At 38.0% G+C, this 27,977-nt stretch overlaps 1 protein-coding gene across 6 annotated transcripts in view; it reads left to right on the forward strand.

Annotated features, from left to right (window-relative positions):
* LRRC27 (leucine rich repeat containing 27) overlaps nucleotides 1-22,816 on the forward strand; it is a 37,865-nt gene extending 15,049 nt beyond the window's left edge. For 2 of the 6 annotated variants that reach the window (XM_026115915.2, XM_064514425.1), the window contains exons 6-11: nucleotides 5,534-5,780; nucleotides 7,409-7,549; nucleotides 8,524-8,620; nucleotides 16,436-16,569; nucleotides 18,370-18,496; nucleotides 22,529-22,816. In XM_026115915.2, coding sequence (XP_025971700.2) covers nucleotides 5,534-5,780; nucleotides 7,409-7,549; nucleotides 8,524-8,620; nucleotides 16,436-16,569; nucleotides 18,370-18,496; nucleotides 22,529-22,666 — 884 coding nt within the window. In that variant the 3' untranslated portion in view covers nucleotides 22,667-22,816. Of the gene's footprint in view, nucleotides 1-5,533; nucleotides 5,781-7,408; nucleotides 7,550-8,523; nucleotides 8,621-16,435; nucleotides 16,570-18,369; nucleotides 18,497-20,908 lie in introns of all 6 variants that reach the window. The other 4 variants (XM_064514426.1, XM_064514428.1, XM_064514429.1 and 1 more) reach the window with 4 other exon arrangements.
* Nucleotides 22,817-27,977: the final 5,161 nt, after the last annotated feature.

The raw sequence follows: 27,977 nt of genomic DNA on the forward strand, positions 1-27,977 counted from the left end.
TTTTGTATAATAAGAGGAAGTCTTGATGGTGTGTGATGTGGTTAGAGAAACAGAAGGCTTTTCAGTAAAGGCAGTTCTTTAGAGTTGGCAGGAAAGAAGTGTGAACAGAGAAGGCTGGGCAGTTTCATTAAGATGAAAAATCCCTGATCTGTATGCAGGTGACTTAATAAGAAAAATACAGAGGAAAAGTGTATAAGCAGATTATATTTTAAAAGAAATTGGATATAGGGGCAATTGAGATATTAGGGAACTGAAAGAGAGCATGTAATTAGCATAAGACTGAAATAAAGAAAATATAGTACCCAGCTTAGAGGAAAAAGGAGGAGTCAGTTAAATTATAGACAGGTCAGTGTAGCTTCTGTTTCAGGGAATAGTCTGTTTCGAATACTCACAATACTGCAAATACTGAGGAGGTTAGTAACAGCCTGACATAAATGTCAACAAAATGTGAAACTGATCTAGTTGCCTTCAGTGACACTGTCAGAGGCCTGGTGGGTGAAGGAGAAATGGTTGGTGCTGCCTGCAGCTGTGCAGGAAGGGCTGTTCCAGGTGCTGGAGACTGCTGAAGGTCAGCAAGCAATGGCCTCTCACTAGGGTACATAGTGCCAACATATATCTTCTGTAGTCCCTGGGTAGGAGGACTGCTATAATGAGGCATCGCTGGTCAGCTAATTCCAAATCGATTGTAAAACCAGCTTTCTTCCTTTATGTAGCCAGTCTCAGAAGGCTTTATCGGAGCTAGGATCTGGTCTGTTGAGGTCTTTGGCAGGAGGCAAGAGGAAAACGTGAAAATATTTATGGAGGAAGTTCCTTCTCTCTGCCGGTGTATCACAAGGAAGTCAGGAAGGACAAAATGATCAAATTTATATACAATCTGAAATACAGACCTACTTTTTGTAAAGTTTAGTGTAGTATATACACCATAATTTATTTTACAAACTAATTGATTTTGTACACCCACATATCAGAAGCCTGATAATGTTTTCTGTATTTTCATACTGTATTTGAGGTCACACTCTTCAAAGACAAGCACAATTTGTCCTTTATCTACAGATTACCCTTTCTCCTTTTTTCTCCCTCAGTATTGCAGTTATAAATTTACATTAGGAGGGTAAAATTTAAAGTTGTCAGCAAAGATGAAAAGATGTAACAACATTTGCATTATTTATGGTCAGATAGATTCCAGAAGTCATTAATAATGGAAATATTGGGCATATTCCCACTGAAGACCTCGTTTCATACTTAAGCTTTCCTATAATGAAGCCTAATTACTATGGATGCCATTAATATCAGATGGGAATTAGGCATGTTAAAATGTGGCATCATTAAAAGGAACACAGTAAATCCAGAGGATGAATGAACCAATTAAAATGCTAAGCCATATGGTGAAATATAAAATCATCAGCTCAAAATAACATGATACTGAAAATGAAGTTAAAATACTGATTTAAAAATAAAGTCTGTATATTTTTATTTGTCTTAATTCTGTGATTATTGTATGCTATAATTGCAGGGCATCATGCATATTTCCAGAACTTCACATGATTAGTCTTCTTTTTGCTTTAAGACTTGTTTTTTTAATTCTTGTTTTGAGATAAATTACATCCCAGCAGTGTTTCTGACTTACCATTACATGCCTTCAAACTTCACATCTTAGCATGATTTATGAATGAAGAGTGAGTAATACATTCTTCTATGCACACCGTTTTTTTGACATTAGCAGCGCTTAATGTTTGTACTATTTTTTTCCATTTTAGTGAACATTTATTTTAACATGTACAAAAATACATTTACTTACATTTTAAGTCATCAGGATCTCAAATGAGGGTCTAGATTTAGCTATCTATCACCTGTATTGTCCTGCTATGGAATAACTTGGCTTTTATAGTTGCAAGAGTACTTCTTTTTGTCTGAACTGCAGACAGACTCACATGCCATATTAGGAAACATAAGTAGCTCAGTGGATTAGTGAGTTAAACTGTCTTCTCTGAAGACCAAAGTAAGGCTTATTTCAGACCACAGATTTGTTAGCTTCACACTGCTTCTGATATCTCCTCAAGAAAGGACCATGCTAGATTAGAAGAATTACTGTAGGTCAAGACTGAGGTTAATTGGAAGGGCTGTGCTAGGACGAAAGCCCAGCAACACCTGCCTGCACCAAGTGTTCCTGATACCTGCCTCAAACTATTATATCAGAAATAATTTTGAAAAGTTAACACAGCCTTCCAGGAAGGAAACCAGTGATTCAGGCCATTTAAGATGCAGGATTGCTCTTCTAAATACATATTAGTCTTTCTAAAAGTCTGGTCTTAGTTTAATGTAGGGATGGAACCTTGAAGTTCTGTATTTCACAGAATTGCTTATGCTACAAGCAGCAGCACAGGCCATTGCTGAACACTGAGAAAGAAAATCAAGGAGTTGTCATCTTCTTAGCAAGGTAAACAGTGGCCTCTGGAAGCAGATGAGCTTCATTAATGATTTTCATAAAATACTAGTGTTTTAAATATAGGAATATGTACTATTCATTTTCTTTGCTGCAACTTCTGCAGCATCTGTCATGTTCACTGCTGCAGCATGCTAGATTAGTTTGCAAAGAGTACTAAAATGAAAAAACTGCTAATTTAATTTGTGCTCAATGTAGTAGAAGCCTATGTTTTTTTTCTTGACATAGGCCTAATGCAAAGTATAGGTGTTTAATTGATATTTGCATCGAAATAACTTTTAGGGTTGAAACAGGGAAAAAACATTTGGGAACGGAAATAAAATGTCAAACATCTACCATTAATTTTGAACGAGAATTAATGTCCATCTCGGATATTCAAAATTATGCCTTTTAGAGACTTGGAAAGTGTTTGTGTAATAAATCTTTTTCATGGTTGAAATATATTGGAATGCTTCTGTCCAGTCGAACTAAGCTTTCTGTGGTTTTCAAGTGGACTTTTAGTTAGCAAATAAATTATACAAAACTGAGGCAAAATATCTGTGAGTGTATTATCAGTAGAGTACAGATTCTTACTCTGCTTTTACAGATAATGAATTTTCCTCTTTTCAATTAAGACACGAATTTTTCTTTTAATTTTACCTAAAGGTAACATTTTTAATTATTACCTAAAGGAAAAAGTTTAGTAATGAAAGCATGTCTTTTTATGTTAGGTTAAAGAGATAAGTATTTCCCTGCATTTAGGGTTTTATCTTAGAGAAATCTGGCTAAGCATATTTTCAAAACAAATTCTGATACTAGTGTTAGGAATACAGTAATCAACTAAAAGGTTTTCAGGGTTTGTTTTTTAAAGATGTGTATCTACCTTTTATCTGTGTAAGATTAACCTGTATTATTTTCAGTAGTCACTTTGTATATTCAGCATTAGCAATTCAGAATTAATTGCAGTTGATCACTCTTTAAGATACCATGTGAAGTGAGGGTTTTGTTTGGGGATTAGCAGAATTGTTTCTGACAATAGTGTATTGTTCATGTTGTAATGTGGTGGACTCTTACACTGGCTTTTTCCGTTTGTTTTGCTTCCTTTAAAATAAGTAAGTGATACATTTAAAACACTCCAGTTGTTTATTTCTTTTAACTCCCATTCAGTGTTAGGCAGTTTTGAAAATGTTGAGGATTTTCTTAATATTCTTCAAAATATCAAAACAAAAGCATTTTTTCCTGCTGATTTAAGTCTGCGTAAGAATGTAGGACTGCATGCTGTTTTTCTACTTTATTCAAACATAATAGATTTGAATGACAAAATATAGTTATAAAGTACGCTCTGGGACAGCTTCATAACTTACTTGTGTTACAGTGTTGTTTAATGTTAATTTAGATGATGGTATATTTAAAGAAAAATAATCCCATGGACTTTAATATTTAGAATATGTGGGCATGCACATGAAGTTTGGGAACCTTCTGTAATATTCAAGAGTATTTTGCTCCCTCCCACATGGCCCATCTGTTCCTGCTGGATGAGAGCAGTGTGTAAGAAGTAGTATATACATCATGCAGAGAGGATGACAGATTTTGTCTTGGAATAATGCTTTTTCTCTTAGATGTGAGGAGAAGAGGGAGATGAAATCCAGGGTTTTTCTTCTGTAGGATTCAGGGAACCTCCTAAGTCTATAGTTACTATATCCTAGGATGTCTCAACACTGCGGTTAAAGGCGGGCTGCAGCACATCTAGCTGTGCAGTTACTGTTGTTATTGCTTGGCAGCAGCAGGTCTGGGCTACAAACCTACTCAAAAAACTGGATGAATCCCATGGTGGTCATTTATTTATTGGTAACTTAGGTTTGTCTACATAAGCGTAAATCATAATTTTGAGTGCAGCTTAGATGTACCCTAAAATTAGTCATCCAATGTAAATATGAAAGATTACTGCGTAAGTTCAGTTGTGTGTAAAGACTTAATACCTATACAGGAGTAATTTGAGATAATGCTGTTTGTTTAACCTGAGGTACCAGTTAGGATAAAATGCAAGCCGTGGTAAAACTTTCATCAGTACTTTGATTTTTTTGTATTACATTACATATTAAAATTGATTATGTTAAAAGATCTTTCCCATTTTGACTCAGATTACACACAGGCACTTGTAGCATGTTAATGTTTATAGTATCTCTGCTTTGCCACATCCTCTGATACATGAAATATGTTTTTTTGTATCATGCATAGAGCTCTACCCTTAGTTCAGTGAGCTACAGTTCAGGCAGTATGCAATTATACCCAAATCCACATTAAGAGACTATAAATGTTGCACAAAACTGCAAAGTGAGATAAAAGTTAATGTTATAGAAACCCTTAACTTGGTCCTAGCATGTGTATTACATCAGTCATAATTTCCAGGATTCATTTTTCTTCTAGGAATACAAAGTAGAGGTAAGTGGGATTTTCAGCTTGTATCCCTTACTCTGCGTGCACCAGAAATCATTGTCGTTTATACCATATAAGTGATAAAGTTGTGATTTAAACTTGCCGAAGTCTGTGGCAGGCTCTCCATTTAGTTCCCAGGCACTGGATCAGCCCTTGGGGGAGGCAGGTGCTCCTGTGGTGATCCCGAATTGTTCTTTGCAAGTCATGTATATACAGAAAAGGAAACTATGGACCTTCAGTAAATAGGAGCATGGACTCCAGTTTGAGACTCCCAAGTACTTCTGCAAGATGTTGAGGACTTCCAGCTGTTAAACTCAGAATAAGGCAGAGGTATTCAGGACTTCATAAAAATGGTTGTAACTTTGAATCAGCTTCCATATAGTGGAACTAATAAAAAGCTGGGTGAAGAGTTTACCAGATTATGAGATACATAAATCATGAACCAAAAGGAAGCCACTAGTCTACTCACATTTATCGGTAGACTGTTGAGTTTTGCCAGAATAGATTGCTTAAAACATTATGAAATATCTTTGAGAATAAAATATGCATTAAAAAAGACCAGCAAATCCCACTTCTGTTAGATTGTGCAGGAAAATACTGTGTTTTGCTTAAAAAAAGGTTTCTGACTTAATTTAACTGATAAATAGAAATGCAGTAATCTCTTTTTAATTCCAGTAGAAATGCCAGCTGTTGAAAAGCTAAACTTAACTGAATTGTTGCAGTCCAGTTTGGATTTATCAGATGAGTGGCCTAATGAAGGGGAAAAGCTAAGATTTCAGAAGTTGAAAGAAGAAATTATAAAAAATGAAAAAGAAGAATTTCTTGCTAACCAACATTTTGTTGTACTTCATGATTTTACTGAAGTAGGGAAAAACCACAGAAAGAAAGAACAGCTCTACTCAAAGTCAGCTCGTCTTTGCAGGTGACTATGTTTCACATAATGACATATAATAAGTGTCTTACAACTGCTGGAAAAAACTCTGGATTTCTAATTGAAAATATAAATCATCTTAATATGTGGCATTCCACTTATAGTCAAATACAAATTTGATGGATAAATGATATTTATGACATAAGTGTATAGAAAACAAAAGACAAAAATATTGTTTCTCCAAAATTAAAAACCATTATCAATCTTTTATATTTTCCTATTTACTTCCTTTTCCATTCCTACTTTGGTAATTCTACCCTTGAAAAAACTTCCAGATCACATTATACTGAAAATCAATAGAATTTGGTAATGGAGACTAACAAAGGACTGAAAACTCCTGCAGATGCTAATTTTGCATTTCTAGTCTATGTGGTATGGTTAATAACTATGTTTAAATGGAGGATAATACATGAAATTCCTTTGCATTTGCATACAAATTTGCATTATATGCAAATAAAGCAAACCACCTTTGGGAGAAGCTAGTGAATCCTTTCTGGAAAAGGGAAGGGAAGTATCTTTTTGTGTAAAGGAGAGAATAAATGCCCTGGAAATTTTCTAAATTTTAATTTTTGTCATAAGTATTTCCAGTGTTTACCATGATGTCAATGATTTTTTCCCCCAGTATTCAGGAAAATGTTTACTGCTGTACAAAAATTACTTCTCAATGCTAGTTTTAAATGAACTAAAGCTAACTGAATTTTTAAATATTGGCCTTTTTCATTAAATTTCATATTTCAAACAAAATTAGGAAAAGAATTTTTACATTTTCTGTAAAATGTTTTCTTTTCTTGCTTTCTTTTTCTCTCCCTTTCCCTCCTCCTTCCTGCCTCCCTCTCCCCTTCTCCCCCACTCAGTGTCATTTACAGAAAAACATCAAATAGTGTATTTCAGTTGCAAAAAGCCCTATGCTCAATTAGCATGGAGAGGATGGGGGAAATCTCCAAAAAAGTGATTTTTTTTGATTTAGGAGTTTCACTGAGTTTCCTATATATTACAGTATATGTTCATTATTGTGCCTCTTGCTTTTCTTACATGAAAAGAACCTGAAGGTGGCAGTCTGTCTTCACTGTATGCTCAGTGTAAACTTCTACCCTGAAATCTTCATTTCCTTACTTTTCATTATCATCTACACTACACAGTATATATTATACCATCTTTGATATCAATAACTCTCAGGTTACATTTTTCCTTTTTTAGGAAGCAGAGTATGAACAGAATAGAAAAAACTTTTAAAAATCATGTTTTTTGCTTATTTTTTCCCCCATAATACATCCATGAGCTCAACAGTATTTTTTATGGGGTAACTGATGTAACAAGTTACTTAAATGTGCTTTTGGCCTTAAATATTGCAATGGCTATATTGAAATGAAATATACTACTCATATGCTTATTTAGGCAGGCCATTGAGTTAAGATTTTTTTGAGGATTTACTGTACTTATTAAAAAAAAAGCTTACAAAGAAGGGCAAATAGTTTTGATTCTTGTATTTTCTTATTGTTTGGCAAAGGATTAGTAGTAGTTAGAAATTTGTGCTTTGAATGTGTTTGTCACCATCCTTAAATGTGCTCAGTTTTATATGCACTATCTAGTTAACATTATCACACTGTTCATTTTAAAAGGAGGATGTCCACACAGAGAGAGAAGTTTCCTGAGTTTCCATCCTGTGATAAGATGATTCAGACCAAGCGAGCTGAAGCATGCAGATTGGCAGCAGCAAAGGAGCTGAAAGAGGAACAAGCTTTAACTGAACAAAGGAAAAAGCAAGTATTATAATGTCAGTGTTTTTAAAAGTTGTTACTTAGCTTCTTAATAGATTGTCCAGATTACTATTTATAAGGAAAGAAATAATTTTTAAAATTTTGCACTACAAGCAGAAATACAAAGAGTGCTTTTCTTTACAACATGGGGTGCTCCAAGGCAACAAGGTGAGGTATCAGGTTTCTCACTGACTTGACCGGGGAACTCTGTTCCCATTCTAACTGAATAAAGAAGAAATCCCTTTCAATTAATTCATACTTCGTATGTTACATTCCATGTAAGTTTAAATGTAACTTCTTTATCTTTGCTGACAGCAGTCTACAACTAGAGAGCAGATAACTGTGCATACGACACATAACGTGCAAAGTTTTTACGATAAATAAAAAAAGTATATGTATTGAACAAACTTTGCTAGAAGAACTACACCTAGTTTTTATTTCTGCATATTTTCCCACCATATGCATAAGTTGGGCTGCTCTTCAGGAATCAATCCACTTATTACAGACTACACCCAAGGAATGAGACTAAATATTAGTCCTAGTTTGTATTATCTTCATACATTTTTTTTCTTATATATGGATTTTACACTTCCATAGAATGCAATAAATGCTTCTCAGTGGAGCTCCTGGAAGCACAAGGCAGTTCGGTTAGGAAAGGCAATGCTCTGGATTTGAGGGAGTACGCAAAGTGTGTCTGTGTGTTTCAGTGTTTCAGGTTATGTCTGGTGTGCTTTGGTGGCGTTCCCTGGGTATCAGTGCACTGGAAGAAAGGGGAGAAAATGGCAGGAGAGAAGCAGAAACAGAGAATTCTTGTTTCCCATCTCCTTTCCAGCAGCAAGGGAATGCTTTACTTGTGGAGGATTCTCTATGCCTAAGGAAGCTGATATCTATGTGCTCATGATTAGGCAGTAAGTGTTTGGGCCAGTGCTAGTAAAAATGGTTCTTCGTTTCTATTGTGTCTTATTCAACTTTTTCAGAGATGAAGAAACGCTTCCAGAATGGCGAAGCCATACAAAGTTGATGAAAGAAAAGAAGGAAACATTGTTGAGATTTTCACCTGCAAATGCAGATATGGTATGTAACAGAAAATAGAAAGGTAGCACACTGGAAAAAATCCATTAATGAGACCCTTTGATTTACTTTTTTTATAGACCATATACTTAAGCTTAAAATTTCTAATGACTGTAGTGTGACAGAGAAGAGCAAGATTTTAAATGCCAGCACTTTAAAAGTCTGTGGCTTTGTAGACCCTTTTGCAAATATCTATGTGGACTAGAGCTCCTGCATGGAGTGTTGCAGCCCCATGTGCAGTGTAGGAGTTGCTAGATCCTTCAAACTGCTTTTCAAAATCTGTAGTGGCTCCAGTGATCAGGCTGCTTGGAGGCGTTAAAACAGAAGTGCTTATGTTTAAATATGACTTTTTAATTACTGAACGCCTCCAATATGAGATGTTGCCTCTGCCAAACTGAAATTGAAGTGGGCTGGATTTTCTGGTTCCTCCAGGGATTTGTAAATGCTGGCATACTGAGGGAGAGGACCTCACTTTTGGTGTCTTTTCCAAAGTAACAAATGGTTAAAACAAAATCTCAAGCTATGCCATTAGTTTTACCATTAGAATGTCATTTCTTATATGTAGTATTGCAAAAGTTGAGATGCTGAAAATGAATACACATGAATTTTTCAGTGCTTTGGTATGAAAGTAAAGTGTGACATAGATACTGAGTAAGGCATTTAGAAGTAATCATTTGAGGAACTTAAAATGCTGTGAGAGTTTTTGTCTTACTGTGAAGAATTCTTTAATCTCAGTTTCATGATTGCTAGGCATACTACTTTTAACCTTAAAAGTGTGGAAATACCCAAATTTGTCTGAAATGTGAGTAGGTTTTTAATTAAAATGAATTATATCCCTCAGCACTAAGAAGTGAACAACTGTGAACAACTCAGGTTGTTTAGTGTGTTATATTTTATTAATATCTACTTAGGAATGCCTGGTGCTCAACCATTAAAAACGGACCCTGTATTACAGATTACAACTTTACTCTTCTAGTAATGTGGAAAAATTTGCAATTCAAAATGTCTGACACAACCAAACAAGAAAAAAATTTAATGTATATTTAAAAAGTAAAACCAAAGCAACCACACTTCAGGCTTACTAATATTTTTACTCTCGTTTTTGCTCATATTTCTGAAACTAAGCCAAATTATGTTACTAAACGCATCAGTGCTTGGAGAAATGTCATTTTGAACTGAAGTTGATCAAATAGGAGATTATATGGGCTCACACCATGTAATTCTAGGCATCTAACTGAGGACCTGAGTCAGGAGCCGAGGCACCTAGTGAACAGATGAAGGCAGGCACCTAGTATTAGTGATCTGAGTCATCCTTTTCCATTTTCATGGACTATACAGGAACCCAGGCTTCTGGCTCAGGCAATTTATTCATGTGAATACAACCCTTTTCCTCCTTGCTATTCACCCATATTGTGGTATTTTTCACCAGCTAATTTCCTTAATTCTGGCAGCAGAACTTTGCCTAACCCACAGGACCTCAGGAATACATCAGAGGCAACCTGCTAGCAAAGAAGTAGTATATTTATAGTCCCACTTTTCTTCCTCACCAAACAGCAGTGCTAAGGTTTTTCCTTGGTCACTTTAGGACAATAGAAATTTTGATTTAAACAGACTTTCTTCTTTTCTATACAGTACTAATTTGCTTTGGAACTGATACGCCTAGGAAGAGCAGGATTTTATTCCACTTTGTGCATCTTTATCAGAGTTGTTACCAGATTTCATTTACCAAACATTCTAGCCTATTTTTCTGAGACAGTGGGTATTCATTGCTGTTTTTCATTGTCCTGGAAGTTAAATAAACACATAAATGTAATCCTTCTATCTGTGATAATGTCTTTGGCCTGTTTTACCACAGAAATAAAGCAAAAGTAAAATAGAACTGCTCTGGTGCCAAAATAGGTTTGCAGTACTGTTTTTATTTGCACACGTAGAGTTGACTGCAAACTAGGTACAGCTGTATGTTTTAAAAGATCGACTTGCAGGCTGGATAATGAGTGTCACTGGTGAAATCCTGATGTCATTAAATCACAAAATAAACAATAGTACTTTATCAGTGACTTTACTGGCACCAGTAACTCATTTGACTGATTACTACATAGGATTAGTAATATTTACGTATGCTTACCATTGCTTGCACTGACTTTCCCATGTAAAAGTTTCCTTCCTGTGTAAATGGATCAGACCAGCATGTGTCATTTATTTCCTGTTTTTTTCTTTACTTCAGCTGGTGATATAACTGAGACAGTTCTGGAAAATGGTTTGTTGTATAGCAATATTTCAACATCAAGGGTAATACCAAGATACTCAAAGAGGCAGCATCACCCAAAGCAAATTGTGTAAGAAAAAATGTGTATTTCTGCTGTGGAGCACTAGGGGTCAGCTCTGAACATCAGCATTCTTGCCGAAGACTTGCTTAGCTGAATTCCTGCTACAGCACTGAGAGACAGAGGTTACCTGGTTTCCCCTTCTGTGTATCCTGCTGAAGCTGTGTGGCACGCTATCTCTGTGTCATAAGGCCTTTATTTTGGCCAACGTGACTGATTATCTTCAGTAGCACAGAAATTTGATTAGCATAGAGAAGAAGTGAATTCTGAATAATGAGGAGGAGTAAGTGCAGTGATAGGTAATACACTTAAACATTCCTCATTTTTCTCTTCTGTGTTACCGTACATATATAAACGGGGAGAATAACATGTGTTCACTCTCAGAGAAAAATTATTGAATTTCATATTTTCTTCTGTAAAAATTTTAGGTACTTAAAATGATATAAATGATACACAATAATATGCTGTGTGAACTTGTGTTCTTGAATGTACATACGTGTATTTATCACAAGAGGGCACTATAGTACCATAAACGATTTTTTGGAACATATTAAGCTCCTTTGTTAATATAGTTTACATTAATATCTAACAAATCTTGAAACTAATAAAGGATATTTTTATGCTCATATTTTTATACTGACAGTGTTTAATCTTTGCTCTTATGTTTAGCGTGCATCTTTGTTCTCTTGTCTTCTTGTTAGAGGCAGTTTCATGTTTCTTCAGTGTTACAGAAAATATTCCTTTTTGAAAGAAAAGATGGCATTAAACAATGTGTATTATGAATAAATTTATTGTAAAGTCTTCACAAATAGTCATAAAGTCATTTCTTGGTATATGAATCAAAGCTAAATTGTATTTTTTGTTGGTGAATCTGTACATACAGCATTTTTATATAATAGAAATACCTATCACAGCCCACATTATTTACAATGAGATTCAAAATGGCTATTTAATGAAGGACTGCTTTAAACACTTAAGGTGTTTCAATACTGAATATCCATGTAAACAAGAGGAATAGATTTGGGTCATAAATTTGTTTTTCATGTTAAGACCTACTTGCCATGTGACTACTTTATTCCTTAGGGACTTAAAATTCAGGAATTGTCTTAGATTTGCAGTTTAGTTTTAAAAAAAAAAAGTGTCTTTACCATCAAGTTAGGAATTAACAGTCATGAGCTGCTAGATACTAACTTCTGAATTTAATTTTTACTTGACACTAAATGCGGAGCAGCTCATCCCTCTTTCTCTTACACTTCAAATTATGTTGCATTTATTGCAGGGTAGAGGATGGCAAGTTGCTGAAGAGCAGCTGATTTGCAATAGCTTTTGTTACTGTGTTTCCCAGCAGAAATGCCTTTTTTAATTTATGGGGAAATTCTAAACAAAAGGAATTTTTTTTTAGTTTTCAAATTATTCGTGTTAGAATGGAAAAAAAAACCAGAAGCAGCTACACTTACTATAAAATTTTAAATACTTTTCCTAAAATTATGGAATTGTCTTAGATTTAGCATCATCCTAGTTTTGAGTAGTTTTGATAAACGCATGGAATGGTGAATAATGGTTACTTAAAATTGCCATTGCGTACCTAAAATTTTCCAAATGTAGACAATTTTGTGTAATTTTGTGTAAATTTTGTGTGTATATGTCAAATCAACATGAGTATGTCATTTATTTTCTGCTTTCTCTTTACTTCAATTGATAATGTCATAAGTGATACAGTTCTGGGAAAAGAGTTTGCTCTATAGCATTTTCCTTCTGTTAGTTGACTGACTTCCTTTGCAGCAGCATAGCTACAGCAGCTTAGTCATAAGCAGTACTATTTAAAATGTAGCTGGCATAGTGAAACAGGAAAATCTGTACATTACTACAGTTTTTTTGCAAGTCAGTCTGGAGGTAAGGTTTCCCACTGAGGAAAAATGAAGTGCCTATAAAATACTTCAAATCTACTGCAGCATGTGTTGGTGTATTGTAAAGCACTTCATTTTTCTCAGTGCAGAACTTTAGAAATATATTAATTTGAAGCATAGGTAAGATGGGTTGTCTGGGAAATCATTTGGCTTCATGGAGTATTTTTGTGTTTTTAAAGGTGTCCTACCCTGCAGAACAAAACCAAAAATTTTTTGAGTTTTACAAGAAAACTATGAGGGAAGGGCCTGACTCTACAACCACGTGTTAGGGACCTTTTTTGTGGAATGTGAGAAATCTAATTTGGAGGTAGGGCTTTGACTTAGCTCTTCCACCCAAATCATCCTGCAAGGTTATTGAGTCAGTATGTATCAGTATTTCATATTAGAGCTGTAGTCTATAAATAATTGAATATCCCCTCATTTAAAGAGAGAGAGATTATGCAGCCCAGCGGTAAGAACATCTGGCAGACATGTAAGGCCAAGGTTCCAGATACTTTTTTGATAGAGGCAGAGGAGGTAATTGAAGCTGCCCTTCCTTGCTGCGTAACAGAAACACAAGGTTTCAGCTATTCTGAGCTTCTGCCATCCCTCCTTCCTAGAATTGCAGTATTTTCTTACCAAATGGCTCTATTTTCCTACCTACTTTCCTTCTCAAAACTTTGCTAACATAATTAGAAAACACTGTGCTGCCACATTGATGGAGTTTTTGGTTTGGCAATTCCAAAAGTGGGATGGTGGCACTTACAAAGAATAGGTTGTGATGGTCAAGTTTATAACTTCTTCGATAACTCAAGATACAATTCCATGCCACTGAGCCGTGCTCTCGAAGCTCAGATACAATAGTGAGTTGTGGCTACGTGTGCCATTAGCACAGCCCTCTCCTGTGGGCGACTAAACACGTTATACTGCAGTTACAGGTGAACATCATTTTCCTGTTCTGTAGTAATAAAAGATCGAGCAAATACTTCCTTCAGCTTTAGTAAAAGGTAAATGAATTTCTACACTGAAAAAATTCAGATAGGGCAAAACTTGAAAATACAGAATATGTTGCCAATTACAACTGCTGTTCATGCAGTATTCTGGATTTGAACTTACACGTTCTAAAACTTTGGGAAATTTGTAGATATGTTAATGCTAAACTTCCCTGTGCTGCCATGCATACTCCACCTTTATATCTACAGACTGGAGTATGTTTTATGCATCTATTCTGTGCATCTGCTGGGGTAAAATTCAACATAGGTCAAGAATCACTATGAAGAATATCTAATTACATACCATCATAGAGGAAACTCAGTACTCCACCAGCAAATCTGCAGGCCAGACACTGCTGTGTAGCGTGTCTTGCCCATCACGTACGTCTACTCCTCACTCTGAGCATTTCCTCTAAAATAGTGATAGGTTTTAAACTGTTTTCTCTGAAACGGTTTCAAAGTGATCAAAACCAAGCTGTGTACAGTGTCCTGACAGCCTGAGGTCTGTTTGCTAAGCTGTCCTCAAACTCCGGAACTGCACAAGTAGGTGTTTAATTTAGCTAGAAGGTGTTGTAAAAGTCCTGGAGAAGAACAGACCGTATAGACCGGCCTGGCATCTGCCACCCTGTGAGGGACTGGCGAATGTCCACAGCATCGTGCGATCTCCTCCAGCAGTGCACAGAAAGAAAAAGTGTGAGCCAGGAGAGAGGTGTATGAAGAAACATGCTCTTGGACAGGCCAGGACCTTAATAAGAGTGATTGGCCATCAGGTATAGTGTGGGTAAGAATACAGTTAGAGTTATTCAGTACTTAAATATTTAAAATTAAAGCATTAAAATAAATATTACCAATAAAGCAAAATTAAAATGTATTATTTCAAATTAAAAATTATTAGGTAATTTAGTATTTTGAAGATTCTCACTTTGTGGTATGAGTTTATGAAAAGCATCGGCAATAATCTGAACTTAAATAATTTAAACAGGCTTTTATGACTTGTCTGTTTTTCCTCAAGATCTTGGGGAAATAAGGCTTTTGTGAGTAAATACAAAATAAATATCCCATGTCCTGTATGAACGTTATGACTTAATTGAAGGCAATAAAAATATAAGAGTACAAGATGCAGAATTCAATTACAGGACTATGACTTTAGCCATAGCTGTCATTATGTAACTCTAATAGGGCTTCAGAGCATCATTACTTTTCTAATTTTCTATTCGCAGTCTAGCTAAAGCAAAATATAAGTGTACAATACCCAGATGGATGTGTTTATAATGTTTAAAATGTTTGCTATCATCCTTTTCATTTTATAACAAAAAGATGATCTTACATTTCTCACTTTCTGTTAGTAAAGCGCTTAGTCCTTGTCAAAGTGTCAGCAATTTTAAGAACAGAAACAACTTTCCAAGAAAACATAAAATAACTTAAAAGCAGGAGTTGTGTTTTCCTTTATCTGTTGTAATGAGCATTCTGTATGAAAAGAAAAACCCAAGCCAGATGATTCAAAAGGCCTTCATTAGGAGATATGTTTGCAGTAAATCTGCTTTTATCTGAAACCTCCCCACTGAATGTCAGTGATTTGTTCCCTGAAGCAATTATTCACAAGTTGGAGGAGATTTATTTTGATCTATCTGTTTTGTTTGGAGTGGACAAGGACTTTTAGGGGAAAAAAAGTAAAAACCAATGTCATATTTGAAGGTTTTTTTATTTTTAAATCGCAGCATCACGTAGGTATTCCAAGATGGTAGCGAAGACTGTCGTTAGCCCAGATTAGACTCTGGATGCTGCCCCCCCCCCCCCCCCCCCAATGAATGGGGTTTTACCAACATTTCATCAGAACCTAAATTTTGCTCTGTACGCTTATTCCTGCCTTTGTTACCTGATGCACTTCTAAAAAGACAGTTCATATTATTCTGTTCTTGAATTGTTTCACCAGGTTTATCTGTAGCCTGGCTTAGCTTTGCTTAGCTTTAAAATTAACCATTATATATAAACAGGTCAGATCTGTGGAAGACAGTCAGAGATAAAGTATTTTATTTCCTGGAGAAATTATATATCATATTTTGAATGATATACTCACAGTTAGGCACTTGGGTCTCCTTGTCGATGGGAGCTCCGTTCTCACGTGTTCCTTGTGCATTTGAAAACACTGCAATTATTTTCTTTGCCACAGAGAGAATACTCCAAAAAATGGTGCTCAAACTAAACTCGCCTTCTTGCAGCTTTGTTTTTTGGTTTACTGAACACTGTATTAAACCCTCTTACAGAAACTGAAGTATATTCATGCTATGTTACAAGTGGGAAAATACATGGAAAACGCTCACGTACTAGTACACCCCCAGAGTGTGTCACCGCACTGGATCGTGTGCGTTGTAAGTCACTAGTGACCGCACAAAGGACATCACTGCCTGTGAGTTGTCTGAAATGATTAGTAGCCAAACGCTAATCAGGAACATTCCCTCACTTTAAAAAATGAACATTTGCCCAACAGCCACTGATCACTAGCCATGAATTCAAAGAAAAACAGCTTTTCATGGGCTATCTTTATCTCTGTACGAAACCAGTTTTTAATCAATAATGCCTTGCCATGTAACGTGTTAACATTTTTTTATGTTGTAGATATCAAAAAATGCACCATATGCTATGGATAACATCAACAACTGTGTCACGAAAGATGGAGCTGAGAAACAGAGGGACACTACACCTGAAAAAAGTGAACAAAGATTGTTGAAAGTAAAATATGAAGCTACAAGGTTAGTGTCAAGTAGAGAAGCCCATAAACTGTTCTTACGTAACATTATTGATGGCTTCCGTTTGTTCTTGTTATCGTGAAAGCATGACAGTGTTCATTTCTTTTTTTGCTCTCCAGCGAAGTAAAAAATTCTGCATCTTAATAAACAAACACGGTGACTAAAAGACCAAAAAAAAGTAAATTCTGAGCTTCTAATAAAAGTGGCATTTGTTTAAAGACAATCACTGGCACTTCAAGATTTGCACCTGAACTGTATTCGTTTGATCCTTCATTTACAGTGCAGTACCGACAGGAAACATGCTGTTAAAACAACTGTGATTTTATAGTATCTCTGTGTCATCTTAAGAGAGTGAATGTGAGCCAGAGAGCTGCCTAGAAATTGAGTATCCCTAGTCCTTACTTTTTGCAAAATCAGCTAAACGGATCTCAGTTGATGATGGCCTAACCATAAAAGACTCATCTTAGCTTAAAAATTTACATACTTATCTCAACTGCTGTAGTCTGTCACCTGGGATGGAAAATAAGTTGATGTAATTCTTTATGAAGTTTTAAAAGACCTGAAGTGAGTGGAGAAATACGAACAAGTCCCAGTTTTTAAAAGAGCCTAAAGAATACCTGATGCTATTTTGGTGGTGAAGTTTCTTTTTTTCTTTTCAGTTTTAACTTATTTGGGGCAAGTTTGGAACATTCAGTTTGTTTTTCTAATTATAAGATGTGCTGGTTCACTGTATTTTGCACTTCTAAAACTGAGTGGATCTTTGCCTGAGGATTAACCTGACTAATGGTGTAAGCATATCACAGCTGGCGCGTATACCACCATCCTTCCACTGGATGATTTTCCAGGGCATAACCACTAAACAGATGTCTGTAAATGAAGGAAAATGTTAACCAACTTTGAGTATGAATACATTTTATTATACTGTCTTGTAATGTGGAAGAGAAATGGTTACAGATACCATAGCTATGGCCTTTCACAGTGTTCATTCAGTCATGAATGAACAAAAAAGAGTGGATGAGCAAAAAAGAGTAAAAGTACGGTAGATGTATTTATTTAGTGGTCACGGATACTTCAGTCCTGTTCTTCTGCTGGCTTTCGTACCTGCGAAGGATCTCTAGCACATTGTAAAATACTGCTCTGTACTGCGCTTTTCACACTCCCGGTGTCCAGCATGACTTTAAATTTACAGGCGAGCCCTTTGCAATGGACTTTGCATACGCCGGGGGCTGCTCACGCTGGGCACACTTCGGTTGCCACTTGCAAATTCCTGTCCTGTTAGCTCGCCTTCACTGCGTTTCAGTACGTTTAACTTACTAGCTGCTTTAAACTCCCTGTCAGTGTTTCCTCCACACTTACATCTTTTGAATTACAGGACTTCATTCGGCTTCCTTAAACACATGCCTTTTCTTTTTTTTCCCTTTTCATTCCACTTCCCTGTTCACTGAAAGTCTTCCAACTTCCGCAGCGATTATGCAAAGAGCAAGCACAAAACAGTCTGCTCCGCCACCAGACTGACGTGTCCCCAGAGAGCATCCAGCTCGTGCACCGAACGGGGCAAGGGGTTGATGAAAAATACACTGTGCGATCCCGATAGTGCAAGACCACCTACCTCATAGTGCCTACACCGCAAAGTGCGTAGCAGTCAGAGGCCAAAGCAACAACAGAAATGGATAGTTAGGTTTTTGCTGTTCTTCTCCAAGTCTGTATTTATATGTTTTGGCAGAAATGTGTTAAATACTTCAAACTGGAATAGAAGGGTCGATGAATATAAAGGAGCTGAAATACTATTTTTATCATGCTTAGAGCCTCCAGAGAAAAGAAACTGAAACAACATATCAAACAGCACACCCAAATGATGAAAGCAAGAAAAGAAAACGTAAAAGCAGCACTCCAAGAGGAAATGAAGAAAGCAAGACAAAATATTGAGACAGTGAGTATCTTGCCGCTCTTGGGAAATACAATAAAACACAGAGGTCTGTGCTTATTAACAGTGGTTAATTTCACATTTCATTACTTTCACAAAAATCTCAAGGACCAAGTAATTTGTTAGAAATAAAACATTTTGTCTTTTTTTGTGCTAAAATTGTGTGCATGTTTATGTGTATACATATACACATGCACATATATAAACAGACAAAAACTTCTGTAGTGTTTTGAGCCTTTCAAAAGCAAAACTGAAATTCTAAGCAAGATAGAGGACAGAAACCCAGAAAAGTGTAAGAGATTGCCAAAGATTAATATAAAACTCAGCAGACAAGGATGTTGATTTGTATCATGTGCTGTAGAAGCTGTTCAGTGCAAGTGGTTAATACAGCAAAAAGTTGAAATTCAAAATTATCCTTTTGCTATTGGAAGGAGGACTCATAAATCTATACTCTGAGGTGTAAGTAAGTATCATGATGGGGGAAAAAAATTGAGAGCCGTCATTATAGTTAGTATAGTTGTAAAATTTATTTGCTTATTGCAACATTATTAGGAATTACTTGTTTTGACTAAAAGTATTACTTCAATTCCCCACCAAAGTGCATAGAAAGCCAAAAACAAATTCTGTATTTTGCAATAAACTGAGTCACTGTTTTGCTTTTAGCTTGTTTTTCTAAATTTCCTGTGGATAATAAAGTCACTCCGGTCAAAATCAATTTTGCTTCAAGAGTCCAAATTGATTTTTGATTCAGGTGTGTATGAGATCGCTAGATGTTGACTGAGCTGCCATGTGATTGAAATGGTAATTACTCCACGGTTATGCAGGAATGCTGCTGCCAGTGACCAGCTAGCCAGCAGTGGTGTCTCCCACCTCTTCTTCCCTTCTCTTTTCTGTCCTGCCTGCCTGGCAATTCTCATTCTGTAATCTGCCCAAATGATGATTTTCGTCAGATTGAAAAAAGCAAACCTTATTTTAGAAGTATGTTTACTGAGGGCAGAGCAAGTACAAATGTTCTGTATAGTTCTTTTAAATGACATATTGCGTTGTATACTTACTGCGCATTCTAGCTGAGCAAGAAATCATTAATACTTAGAGGTAGTATCGCTGGTACTGAATTTGGCAAAGCCTTTCCTGGTAAGGAATTACATGGCAGCAATAAAAAAAACTTCCTTTTACAATGCACAGGGAATGTGAAAGGCTCCAGAACAGTTTGCTCACTCCAAAGAGGAGCAGCAGGTCATCAAAAGAGAGCCCCACTGCAGCTCCCTCTCCCATGGAGCCTGCCGGGAGCCATCCACACTGCAGCCTTTTGCCACAGGTTTGGGAATCCAGCTCCGGAGAGCACTTATCAGGTGCTCGGTAGAAATACTGGAAATGGCCACAAAGCTGTAGCTGTGTAAAATGATAAAGACTGTGGATTTCAAGGCCTCATTTTTGCAGTGTTTGCGCCACTTTACAGCCTCTGTACTTTCTGAAAAAATAAATCCTGATTTTATTCAAAGTGTCTTTGGCCTCAAAACCAAAGCGATTTAATGCACTGAAAGCACAGCCTCTATACTTTACATAACAGGGCAAACAAGTCATACGTAGTGCAAGAAGGCTGCCTGTCTGCCAGGAAATCATGACCCTGTTCTAAAATTACCCACGTCCCTCACACTCCACGGTGTTACGCACGGGGAAATGTAAACTACGCACTCCCAAAACGGAGTTCATCCCTCAAGGTAGGTATAAAAATCATGTACGATGACATGATCCGGAAGCTGGTATTCAGGAGTGGACACCTTAGGGATGTGTATGGCCTGAACCCTGGGCTCCGAGGCCCCTGGGAGCCTTCTCTGCTCCCGCGGGTCTTGTGCGGCTCGGAGCGGGCACACGGTTACAATTCAAGATGGGCTTGGTTGCCTCTACTGTTTTCATTAGCAATCTGCCTTTGAGTTTCCCAAATACACAACCAAGAGCCTTGACACTCCCTAGGAGATACTGTTCTTTTAATCGGTATCCCTAATAAATGGTTCCTTCTGATGCGGTAGTTGTTGGTGAAACGGGATTTCCCAGGTCAGTGGGAGAAACGAGCATCACGGTTGTCCGCAGCAGTAGCAGTGGGAGCTAGGTTTTTCATTAGGCAAAAGAGATGAGTTTTGGCAGACTGGCCACAGTGGCTAGCCAAGTCTTGGAGAAATTTCCATTGCTGTTTACGCTCAGAGTTGCCTGGCAAATAGTAGAAATACCAGCTTCATCAACCGCCTTGCTGCTTGGGGAGTCCTGTACATGCCGTGCCACCAGTTACCTCCTGAAGACTGGTGAGCGTCGGAGCCTACTGCTGTATTATGAGTTGCACCCCTACAAATCAGCCGTAATAGTCAGTCTTACCATGCTATTTTTAAATTTTCATGTCGAAATATTCTCATCTTTCTGAAGGGGTAGATTTTTTCCTTGTTCAGAAGCTGCTCAGGAATAAGCTTTGAACAGATCTCCAGGGGAAAGCCCTTTTCCATCTCAAAGCTCTGCGGCCACTGCTGGCTGTTCCTCCTCCACACTGGAGTCTTCTCCGCGGGTCACTGCGCAGAGCTGCACTAGGAAAAGCTCCTGCAGAAGCAGCTCATTGGTTTCACCATTTTCTCACTCATCTTTGTTCTTGTCCTTCTTCCGTTGGTGTGGTAGCAAACATGACAGATAATGGTGTTGCTGCTGTCAAAACCACAGAAAAAGGTGCTCAGTAGCATGGTGGCTGGCTTGCAAAATGTCACTTGGTTAGCGGCAACGTCAAAGATACCTGCAGAAACTGCTGTGTACTCGCAGTTAAGAGCCTTGCAGAACAGGGGAACTCTGCCTGTGATGGCTTGCTGAAAGTGGTAATTACCACCCAAAAAGGAACACATCAGCGGATGGCAAATAAGGAACTGTGGGGTCTGGGGAGCTTGAGTTTGGTCACCCAGGCTGAGTGGATTCCAGCTTCCCAGTGTGCCGTGAACGTGCCGTGCCTGGCGCTGGCATGGAGCAGCGTATTTCGGAGAGTGCCTGCTTCAAAGGTGAAAACAGTGGCTCAGAGAGAGGTCAAAGTCTGCTGCCGTGTTTGAGTGCTGCTATTACATACTGTCTACCAGCACTGCTAAATCCTTCCTCACCTCATTCTTCCTAGAAAGATATAATTATATTAGCCTATTTTGCATGTTTTTTTAAGTTCTTGTAAAGAAGATGCATGGAATGGGCTGCCAGGAACCAGAGCCTGCAGAGATGTACTCGTGGACTTCACTGTGAACTTCTAAATACATGCATGAACTTTAATTGATGATCTTAAGTGTTTTGAAATCCACATGGTTGTTGCACTTTGAATATAACTGTATTCTACTCTCTAATATTCATAACATGCTGAAGAGCAAAAGAAATGATGTTTTAATATCTCCGGTTGTATTTCTAAAAAGCAAAGTATTTTCATGAAGCCTTGTAAAAGCTATAATGAATCTTCATCAACTTTCAAGATTTATTACAGTTTATTGAACTAGTGAATGAATATGAGTCTTTATCTGGTAAAAAGTACATTTAGACACCAACATTCAGAATACCTACAAATATGTTTATTACTAATAGGATTAGTAGTACAGGTATTTAATGCTTACTACTTTCAAAATCTGTTTCCAAACTTAAGAGCTTGAGCTTGAATCTTACTAGCTCTTTTTTTCATCTATAGCTTCTGCATTGCTACAAAACGGCCTATGCGTATATTTGCAGTAACAGGAGAAAAAAACTCTGTTCATTTCACTGTTTTAAAAGACATACCTATTTGAATATTAGCATTTGCCTGGAACTGGTGATGTTGACCCCAGCACGTTGTTATGCTTGCACAGTTAACACTGATGCAGCAGTCATTCGAGGTGTGCACTGTAGCTGTGGTAGCTTTACAGCTTCATATATATACGAACGGAGCCTGCAAGGGGACGAGGAAAAAGTGGCCCGTTAGACATGAGCAGTCCTTTCTACTCTTAATTATTTATAATTAAATATCCTATCTCTAATTTTTTGTTTTGTTTTAAACCCAAGGTTGAAAAACTACAGACCAAACTAGCAAAACTAAAAGGACGTCGTCCACAGGAGTATCGCTTTACTGCCTTCACAGGAGAGTTTTCGCCTGATTCAGAAGGAATGCAAACTCAAAATACCTTGTCCAGTACGAAATGATGAATGCCTGGAATTCTTAAAAAAGAAAAAAACCCGTTCCTCATGAAATGTTCACTTCCTAAGAATGAGAATCCTCTCCTATCTGTCTTCCAGCCTGCATTTGACAATGTTAAACCTGTAATGATAATAAATCCTCTTTTTCTGACCATGTCATTTGTCTCTTTTAGAAGACTTGTAGTAAAAAGTATTATAAAGTGTGTTTTTCAGCCCCTTGCACATTTTTCTCAACCAAACTTCCATATGCTTACCAAAATTCTATGTAAAACAATTTCAGAAATTGTCCCTAATGTCCAGAGGCCATTTGTAATTTTACTAATATGCAGAACTAGGTACTCCTAGGTAACTAATTTCAAGAGTAATATAATTCTGGCCTTATGCTGTACATCATGCTCATATCGGACCATTCTCTGTTTTAATCACAACTGCTGTGATTAATGTTAAGTCTTAATGTTAGATTAAAATGTACTTTTTGAACGTAGAATAGCCTTCTTTGCATTTTACTATCTTTTTTTTTTCTATATTTTTGCCTTTATTCTCTTCTCCTTCGGAGGTGCTTTCCCCAGCTCTGTGATGCAGGTGCTGGATACGGCCGTGTAAGCTGTGGACTTTGCCAGCTTCACATGTAGATCATGGTGAATCTCCTTTCATCTTCGTAGGATCGTGTTTCCTCCAGCCGTGTGGGCCAAGCCGATCTGCGCACGCATTCCCCATTAGGCTAAACTGCATTCGGAGTCACTGAATGCGATGAGTGCACGCAACACAAACTGGCTTTAATACTTTCTTATCACTCGTCAGTGATTTTATCACTTCTGGAAGTGGATTCTGAGTAAAAGTGAGTCATCAAGTTTTGGATGCCACTTCAAAAAAATCCTTTTCCTTCTGAAAATTAGTCCAGATTCCTCTGTCCTTGATAACATCAAGACTTTCCTCTACGCTTGCCTGTTGCTCTCAACGTATTTTCAAGGTTTTGAAGAAAGTCAAGGCTGTTTCAGAACTACAGCCTGTCCTGTCCTCTAGATACCGATTACCACACAAAAAAGTTTTCGTAATAAATACATAAGAATTCAGCTGAGTTCGTTTTTATTTTGCTGTTTAGATTAACAGAGAAAATTAGGTGTAGTACCATTAATGTGAGTAAACACTTATTAGCCGTTTGGGGCAAGTCTCTACTTGAAATGGACATTCAGCTTAAAAAGGTTAATGTTTGAGGCCCAGGCCTATACCGTTTGCCAATGCAGCACTGCTTGTATATAAAGAAGCCTTATTCATTCCATATGAATCCAGCATACTCTGATTTGTTTAGCAATTTAGCTAATACTGTCATCCTTGTATAAAACTGTAGTAAAAATATCCCTGCTATTTGTCAGAAAATGAAGTCAGTGGACAAGATTTGTCAAAATATAGAAGAAGTTCAAAGACATCTGGAAATTAAAGTGTGACAGTTCTCTGAAAGAACTGCAACAAATGCAGAGCTTGGAAGTTCTGGCTGATACCTAACAGATGTGAAACGGAGTAAGAGCCGGGTTTAGGAAGATCCTGGTTCCTAACTCTAGCTCATATTGTCTGTAGATATCAGGATTGCTGTAAATAAATGAATGCTTTTACTATGATGTGATTACATGTAAATGCTAACAAAACCCTGAAGGAAATACTACTGCTAGGACTTCTAGAACTACATGTTTGAGGAACTAGCAAAGGCAAGGTTAAAAAAGGACTTTATTTTTTTCCTAAAAGTCACATTTAAGAAGGACTTTTCTTTTGAATTTTGGACCTTCGTGTCTTTGATGTCCTAAGCAGGAATGATCCGTTAAGAGTGAACTCATAGATCCCACGGGATCTTCTTGCATTTGCAAGTTTGTGGGCACCCCTGAACTTTGATCTTTCTTGCATTCTTTGTGATGTGTAGCTGAATGCACTTTCGGGTATGTTGCAAGAGAGATTTGTCTTGCATACTTCTGGATCAACAACTGATTAATGAGAGGCAGTGACTGGCCAGACTATTTCGTTTGATTTTTGTACAAATACAAATGAGATGATTGATTACTGTGCAGGTTTTATTTGTACTTGCTCATGGTAAACTGCAAACTGACATTTTCCACTTGAACAGAAGTGCTGAAATGAATTCATATTCTTTTATTCCATTTTCAGGAATGCCAGACCTCTAAAAGGATAAGAGGGAGGATCACTAAACACAAAAATGAATTGTTTTCTCCCTTTGTATTGGCATGCTTTGCAGGCAGGGCAAAGCACTCCTGGCAGTGCTAGTGCCAAGCACGGGAGCGGTTCGATTGTACTAATAACCCCCTTCAGCTTTGAATTCAGCTCCAGAAATAGTGCGAATTTCTGCAGATATGGCAAAACAAAAGTAACGCTTCTGTGAGAGATTAGTAAGTGTTTAACAAACCAGACTACACTTACACTTGCAATTTAGCGTCATTTTGAGACTATAGGTAAATCAAAAGCTCCGATATTTTCATTAAGGCTTAGGGGATGGGGTTTTCCAGCTGATTTCAGTTCTGTGGGCTCATGGTCATTTCTGTACGGTTTTCAGGCACTATCTGCTCTTTCACTAATTTAATTCTAATGGTGTCTGAGAGGAAAAAAAGGTTTAAAATGTTACAGTTTCCAAGTCATGCTTTCCAAAGCCAAGAAAGACCTGTGTCCTGTGTGCACGATTTGTGATGACACACGTGGTGACACACTGCTGTCACCCAGGCCTGTGGCGCGGTGGTGACACCCCGGTCGTGGCACCGAGACGGCCCCGTTTCAGGGACCAGCCTGAGCCCCCTCCGTTCACCCGGCCGGCCGGCTGCATGCTCGCGGCCGGGACTCGACACCACACACCAAGAGCTAAACCACTTCCAAATCCAACATGAGCCCGGAGACAACCCGGCGTCGCTGGCTCAGCACTGCACCTGCATGATAAACCCGGCTGGTTTCCCTGGCCTGCTTCTTCTACACCCCCCCCAAACCTCCCCGGACCCTGAGCGTGCCCACGCTGCACTTCCCCCAGGACCACGGCTGCTGTCGGCTCCGGTGGTCAAGGTCTCCTCGTATCCTTCCCCAATGAGAATGGCCCAAGCTCCTGTTTCACCTCCGCTCTCCAAACCCCACATGGGAAATGAGTCATCTTCTTTTCAAAGAAACCGGTTTGTGTGATGCCCCTGTGCTGCTACCACCACATCATCGAAAGGTTTGTCAGCTATCCCTGTGCTGGGAAGGGGTAGTATTAGCCCCATTTGACAAATGCGTAACTGAAGCCAAAACTAATAAAAAACTGTTTATTCCCAGGAATGTCAAACCAAGGTAACCAAGAACAATCTCCTTGAAGCAAACGCCTAGAAAGAAAAAAAAAATAAGCAGAAACCCTTATGCCTGACAAAATTAACAGAAAGGCTTATACTGGAAAGTGCTGAGTGACCTTAGTTTTCAAGGCCATGCAACACGGTAGGAAAATACTACTATATTTTGTATACAAAAGAATGGAGTCATTCAGCGGAACCTGCTCTGTGGCCTCACAAAATTTTAATGATATTTCCTTCAAGAATGAAAAAAACATGCAGAACTTAAGCGTTTGCAGCAATGTTTTCTAAACTCCTTCAAAGGAAAAAGCAATGAAAACAGCAATTCATTGTCTGACACTTTAACGTTTGCCACAGGGTATGCAAACTTGCTGCAATGTCACTTATTGGCAGGTGAATAAGCATATTTCTTGCTTTGGACTCCTGGCACAGACGGCACAAAGACCAGTAAGGTATTTCCAGTGATTCTGCCCCACAGATCAATTTCTGAGGTCCATTTACCGCTGATGAAACTTTGAGCAAACGTTAGGTTTGCTCTAAATTTAATGAAAGCTAAACGACTCCTGGCTGTCTTTGAGATGAGAATGCAAAAGCACCTCAGAGCAGTTGCTGCCTCTCCTCCACTTGGATGCAAAACCATACTGCAGCTGAATCAGACCCAAGGACAGAGGCTTCATTTATACCGTAATTTGTCTCAGAAAACAAAAAGCATGCATCAAATGTATCTGGTGTTACAAGTGATTTGGCAGAGGAAGCCCTTCAAGCGCTTTGATAGCACTGGATTAGCAGTTGTAGAAAACCAATGGTTTTTAGTAAGTGTGGTTATAAGCCAACCAAGGAGTGAATCACGCAGGAGTGAAATAACCCAAATACTGGGAAAGCGTATCTCCTCTTCTGGGAAGTCTGGCCACAGAAGGGTCAGATTTCCACCGTTAACAGTGGGCATTTGCTCGGATCCTTTGGGGCTTATAAGGCCCATGATTTAATTGTCTTCCCCAACTCGATGGTGATTATGGGACTCCAGAATGGGAAGCAGCAGGAACTGACTCAAGACCAACATGTGATTTTAATAGCTCACTTTCCTAGACAAGCGCTGTCATAAGCCGTGGGTGTTTTAGTGATTGCCTTTTGATTATTATTGTTAAATGAAAAATGCAATGGCAGCTACCTTGACATACAACCCATTTGACTTGACAAAGGCCACTTTTTCTCTAACCGTGGGATCCCTAAAAGGCTCTGTAGGCTTCTAAAATCAGACCTCTAAATCAATAAAAAGACACGTAAGAAATGCCCTAATACCGACTTTTTAGACTTTTCAGACTTCTTACAAACGATCAAATTCATGTACAAGCCTTTTCTTAAAGATCACACAAGAAGCTGAGCACCTCCCAGCCTGAATCACCCTGCGACTGTATGATGACACCTGAAGTTGTCATCCAGCTAATTAACATCAGCTTTCCAAACGGAATAGCAGAAACTAACTCTGGGCCCTGAATCTTAGTCCATGTTTTTCCCAACAGAGCATCTTTCTAAGCCATTATGGTCATTTTCCGTATTCTGAAAATGTGTTTTCCTGTATGTATGCTTAGTTGTTGATAACTGCACCAGTATTTTTTAACATTTATGAGTATTTCCAAGTACTTTTTCTCAACTTTGTGTATTTTAAACGACTCGGGATGGAGTTTAAGGAACTAAAAGGTGAACCCGGATTTAAAAAACACTTTTTTAGCTGTGCCACCCTACTGCTCCACTCCAAAAGAGCTCGTTTTTCTTTCATGTGAAACTTTATCTATTTTATTTTTTTCGTCACACCGATTTGGTCGGTAACGTGACGCCGGGAGGGTTATAAGCTGCGCTGTTAGCGTTCTTGGGCTGTTTTGTGCGGGAAACGGGGCTTTTCGCGACGCGGAGCTTTAACAGCCGCCGTGTGGCGCAGGCCGCGCCCCGCCCCCTCAGCGCCCCCTCAGGCGACGGCCGCTCCCCGCTTCCGCTTCCGGCCCCGCGTGACG

This window comes from Dromaius novaehollandiae, chromosome 6 (genome assembly GCF_036370855.1).
Source record: "Dromaius novaehollandiae isolate bDroNov1 chromosome 6, bDroNov1.hap1, whole genome shotgun sequence".
NCBI classification, from domain to species: domain Eukaryota; kingdom Metazoa; phylum Chordata; class Aves; order Casuariiformes; family Dromaiidae; genus Dromaius; species Dromaius novaehollandiae.